The sequence below is a fragment of the Asparagus officinalis genome, chromosome 5 (assembly GCF_001876935.1).
Source record: "Asparagus officinalis chromosome 5, Aspof.V1, whole genome shotgun sequence".
Taxonomy (NCBI): domain Eukaryota; kingdom Viridiplantae; phylum Streptophyta; class Magnoliopsida; order Asparagales; family Asparagaceae; genus Asparagus; species Asparagus officinalis.
This window is the reverse complement of record NC_033798.1, coordinates 99,829,402-99,835,451: the sequence shown is the minus strand read 5'-3', so window position 1 is coordinate 99,835,451 and position 6,050 is coordinate 99,829,402. Positions and strand designations below refer to the sequence as shown.

The 6,050-nt window shown below is 30.6% G+C and overlaps 1 protein-coding gene across 1 annotated transcript in view; it reads left to right on the top strand.

The window, feature by feature from the left end:
- The window catches only part of LOC109840370 (aminodeoxychorismate synthase, chloroplastic), an 18,712-nt gene that overhangs the window by 2,368 nt on the left and 10,294 nt on the right, over positions 1-6,050 (top strand). Inside the window, 6 exon segments of the mRNA XM_020408994.1 lie at positions 2,242-2,319; positions 2,422-2,523; positions 2,594-2,700; positions 2,872-3,139; positions 5,524-5,603; positions 5,750-5,852. Coding sequence (XP_020264583.1) covers positions 2,242-2,319; positions 2,422-2,523; positions 2,594-2,700; positions 2,872-3,139; positions 5,524-5,603; positions 5,750-5,852 — 738 coding nt within the window.

Sequence of the window (6,050 nt, the reverse complement as noted above, 5' to 3'; positions counted from 1 at the left end):
AGTTGTGCTTGATTATAAATGGGCCACTGAGGGTTGGGGAAAAAAAGCCCCTATAGGAGTTCATACAGCAGTATGGCCATTAAAGCCTTTACCCTGAACTTCTGGGATTTAAAACGTAAATCTTTGTCTTCCACTTTATTTTTAAGGACCAAATTCATAAATCAAATTAACAACAGATAATATGCAAAGGATGACTTAATTATATTTGGATCATGGTTTTAAATGTCGGCTGACATGTCGGGGGATATTGCGGACATATCGGCCGATTTTCAGCCTTGAAAAATCGGAAATCGGCCGATTTTTTTTTGTGTTGATAAGTATGGGGGTATGGGTTTAGTACTCAAAAGCCAAACTTGATTAATTCTTTTTTTAGCCTTTTGTCCCATAGTGACCCTATAACATATAATATAGATTAGGGCAAAGAAAAAAATTGCTCTATTTTCCGCCGCATTCTCCTCTTGTTCATCTTCGTCTCTACAAATTGAAATTGAGAATTCATAAAAGCGTGATGTAAACAATAAGTTTGAATCGTAGCTTGAAATCAATTCAAAGTTTAACACTTTATGTCAATTTTATGCAAGGCACTTTACTTTATGTTAATTTTATGGAAGGCACTTCGAAAGTTCTAGTTTGCCAACGTGTATTTTATTTATTTGTTGGCGTAATATTCTAATGTTTCCCTTCAAGAAATGGAAAACAACTCGTGTCTTGATGATGAATACTCAACTCAAGTAGGATAAGCTATAACATGACAAGTGCATTTCATCTTGGTGACCAAAATTGAGTAGAAATCTATCCGATATGACAATCTGATATTTAGTATATGTCCCTCAACATATCCCCGATTTCCGCTGCCCGACATGAATTTTAGCTATCCGACATGAATCCGACATCCGACATTTAAAACCTTGATTTGGATACCTAAAAGTTTCCAAATATTTGTACACTTCTGATACTCAATAGTTTTAATATTCTTTGCACTAAAGAATCTCCGATTAGCTTGTAGTTGAAACAATATTTCCGTTACAACTTATGTGTAATGCTTTTTGTTCAATAATTCCTTTGAGATATAGGCAAATAACAATAATACATATTTAAGTCTTTTGACTGTAGTTGTTAACACTAGTAAGGCCATTTTAACAGAAAAGACTTTGGGATATTAAATAGACAAACAAACAGTTGGACTAAGGTATGTAAGTGCAAATATTGAAAATGTTTTAGAAATTTAAATGCAATGAAGAGAAAAAAAGAAAGAGTGAAGTGCAAAAGGTGTCCTTTCTTTCAGAATCGTGGTATTAAAAGAACTGTGTTTTGTTTTGTAAAATTAACTTTCATGGTGAATCTGAAAAAAATGTTACTTCTGTTAAGAATAGTGGTGAAACTGTGATACCTCAACATTTTACATCTTAAGGGGGGATCATTTGGAAGTCTCAATAAACTTAAGATGACCGGTAGGTAAGGTGCAATATTGGAAAGCATTACGAGTTTTTGAAAACTGCATATTGGGCTGAAAGAAGTAGCACACTTGGAATTTTGTCTTGTTTGGCCTTTATCCATCTACTATATGTAAGGTGAACCCGTTAGTGGTATTTGCAATTTGAAATTCAGTCTTATGTCTGATTTCCTTTGCTCATATAAAGATGAAAAGTGTGCTTAGTATTGCAGGTTTTCTCTATTCTCCTATTTTATAGAATTTCATCAACCATGTTATTTGTTTTGGAGAAAAGACCGGGGACTCTCATTAACCATTATATACAACAGCCTTGCTTTTAATAATTCACTCAAATTAAATGTTGCAATATGTGTAACGCGATAATACATATTAAATATTTACACACAATAACCTTGCTTATTTTGAATTTCTCTATATCAAAGACATCGTTTATTTAGCTTATACATGTGCATTGCATGTGACAGAAATGTAGTAGTAGGTAATGGTGCATTCAGTGTATTTGTTCCTTTCCAACTTAGAGGTCAAAACTCAATGGTCTTTTGTATAAAATGTAAGGTTTTAAGGATTGGATGTGTAAAGGGAATAGCCTCAATTGAAAGAAGCAGTGCATTAGCTTTCCATGTAGGTTATATATTCTGATTTTGATTTTTATACTTCTTGAGTTGAGCAAAATCAGTTGTGTATCAGTTTGATATTTTCATTTGAGGTCTGTTTTTTCATTGTTACAATTAACATGTGTACATCAATGAGCCACTCCATAATTTATTGAGCATTCATTCCACTTGCAGGTTGTGCGGTATCATTCACTTGTAATTGATGCAGACTCGCTTCCAAAGGAACTCATTGCTGTAGCATGGACCACCTCTGTGCGTCTGCTTTCTCTCAGCATCCAAGAATCTAATTTAAACATTGGTGTCTTTTTGAATTGAAAATCAACTCCAACCAGTTGTTCATTACTGGTATTTTAGATTGGTGCAGGAATATCAAATGTGAATGATGTTAATAACTTCAACGGAAGAAAGGTTCTTATGGGAGTCAAGCACTTAGATAAGCCTCATTATGGTGTGCAGGTATGCTACTGGGTCGTTAGTAGTGTACTGATTTAGTTGGTTATCATCTAATTATTGCTTTGACATTCAGTTTCACCCCGAAAGTATTGCTACTCGATATGGAAGGCAAATGTTTGAAAATTTTAAACAGATGACAGTTGGCTATGGGTTGAGTCATCCTCACATCAAGAAAGAAAGGTCCATGATTGTGGTAAATTGCAGTTATTTATAAAAATTGAGGAAAAAACATTTTTTATATTGTACTCAAAACCTTTTTTATTACATTAATAAGCTCTAACATTTTTTGGAAGGCGTTAATTTTTTTGACTCTGTAACTATTGGCTTTGAGAAATAAAACTTCACTGACAGGGTGCAGGTGTCTTATGCATGTCAATCGTCAGGACATCCGAAGAGACAGATAGTACATAGAAAAGAAGCCACAGAATGCCACCTGCATATATGCAACAATCGACAAATTGCACTTAAGAGTTTCAACGTCAAGCATATCAGATTGCAGTGGAAAAAGATTGATTGCTTGGTGAGTCAGGTTGGGGGTTCACACAATATTTTCTGTTACCTATTTGGTGATGAGAACGCTGAGGACACGTTTTGGTTAGATAGCTCCTCCACTGATCAGGTAAATTCCTGTTGAATTCATTGCATCTTATTTTCATTATTGTATGATGATTTTGAGATGAGATCTGCAAATCTCGTGCTTCTGAGCATGTGAACTTGTACTCTTTATATTTATGCACAAGTTTAGTCAAAATTGTAACCTGTACTTACATGTTAAATCTAGCGACTTGAAAGGACTTGATTGGTACAAATCATTTTTTTAAAAAACTGTAATTTGTTGAATATTTTTTTCAAATAGTCACTTGTAACTCTTCTTACATGCAACTACAATTGCAATTATTTGGTTCAAAATTTTAATTTTGCTACTTGCAGGTACAACTGTTTGATTTTGCTTGTAACTCTACATATGCAACTTATTTTTTCAGCATTAATAAATTATTAAAGTTATTAATTCTTTTCACACTTTTAAAATATTTATTTTTTAAAAATAATTGTTTTTATTATTAGGTAAATTGACTTCTAAATTTAAAAAAAATTTACATAAGATAATATTTTTAAAGTAATAGTTTATTAAAAGAATTATTTTTAAAAAATAAAATAATTTTGTAAATTTTTTTTGGTAAAATAGAGTTTCATAAATGAATTTCATCAAAAAATATGTCTTTTCAAAATTTTTTAAATAAAAGATTTTTCAAAAAATATTATTGAAAAATTTTAAAAACAATATTTTAACAAAGTATAATAGTATTCAAGGAAAACTTTATTTTTTAGAAGCACGAATACTTTTCAATTTATTTTTTAGGGAAAATTGATTTAAGGCCCTAAATTTTAATTTTCAATGTGCCTCAGCCCCCCTAACTTTCAACAATATGCTGCAGCCTTATTTTTTTGAAAAAATTATGCCCAGTCCCCTCTCCCCAAGTTACAATGCAAACTCCATCTAAAATCTCGATTTTACCCCCCTCCTCATTCAGTCCTCCTCTACCGCCTCCCCCACCTCCCTCCCCAGCTCCGCCTCCCTCCCCCGCTCCGTCGCCCAACGGTCATGGTTATCATGTTAACATGTTAACTCTTATAGTTAACATGTTAACTCTTACAGTTAACATGCTAACTATTAATAGTTAACATGTTAACTATAAGAGTTAACATCCGCTAGCATAACAAAGAAGAGGGTAAATTTGGGATTTAAGCCAGCTGGCATGTCTAATCATCCGCTGGCATGAGCTGGAATCATGATGGAGGGGCCTGAACACAATTTTTTCAAAAAGAAGGGGCTGCAGTACATTAAAAAAAATATGGGGTGCTGTGGCACATTGAAAGTTGGAATTTGGAGCCTTGACACAAATTTTCCTATTTTCTATATATTTTTAAAATTAGTTTTTAAAGAATTTTTCCAAAAAATAATATTTCTTAAAAAATAGTTTTTAAAAAATATTATTTTTTAGAGATAATATTTTCAAAAAAGTAATATATTTTAAAAAATAATATATTTTAGGTAAATATATTATTTTGAAAAATATTGTTATTTTGAAAAATAATATCTTATTTTGAAAATAATACATTATTTTAAGAATTAATAAATTAGTTTGAAAATTAATATATTACTTTTCAAAATAATATATTATTTTACAAAATAATATATTATTTAAAATATATTATTTTTAAAAAATTTATATTATTTTTTGAAAATAATATATTATTCGAAAAATATTCAATACTTTTTGAAAATATTAATTTATAAAAAATAAGATGTTATGAAAATAATATTTTTTAAACAAAAATATTTATATTTTTAGAATAATAATATTTTTTCAAGTAATTATATTTTAAAAAATTATTATTATTTTAAAAAAATATTATTATTTTAAAAATTTATTATTATTTTAAAAAATTATCTTATAAATATTTCTTAAGATATTACTTTTAGAAGAAACATTTTTTAGGAAAAATATTTTTAAATAACTTTATTTTTAAAACTTTTTTGAAGAAATTATTATAATAATATTTTTAAAAAGACTGTTTTAAATCTTTAATGAATTTTCTGTTTTAAATCTTTAATGAATTTATTTTTAAATATTAAGTAATGATTTTGATTTTTAATAAATTTGGGTCAGTTGCAATTAAGTTGCAAATGTGACTTGTGATCTTTTTTGACGTAAGTCATATGTTGCAACTTGCAACTAAGGATTGTTTTGTAACTGTAATTGTGAGTTGTAACAAAGCAAACGCTAGTAACTGAACAAAGTTGACCTAGTTGCATGCAACTGGAGTTGCAACCACTCCAGTTGCAAGCTACCAAACGCCCTCTAAATAAAATTTCTTCTCCATACATTGTGTCATAGTTTATGGCTCACTAAACACCATGATGAAATATTGTAGCAATTTTCATCTCTAATATAAGTACAAACATTTGCCCTGCAACTTACTTTAGCTTCTGTTTTCCAGGGTAGGGCACGCTTTTCATTCATGGGTGGTAGAGGAGGATCTTTGTGGAAGCAGTTAACATTTAGACTTGTTAATCAGAGGTTTGTATACTATATCAAATTGGTGGGAGAATTACAAACATGTTTAGTTAGTTGGCTAACCATCTTGAATGATCTCATGCTTCAAAATTGACCAAGTAATCGAATTATTCGGCAACATAACTGGTTTGTGAACTGATGTTTCTCAGCAAACAAACGTCCATGGCTGGAGGCTACTTATCAACTCAAGATGGAAAAGGCCATGTGAAGACAGAAATTCTTGCAGATGGTTTACTTAATTTCCTAAACAAGGTAACCAACCTTTATGTCTTGCAACATTTTATAAATGTCAGTTAGATGAGCTTAAAACAGCATGAACAACCTACTCATCAACAATCCTTTAAACTTCTATATCCCCCTTTGTCTTAGCTATCTTGCCCAAAACTTTGGCATCAAATCATGTGGATGGTTGACGTCCTGGTTGATACCTATTTCTAAAAATTTGGTTAA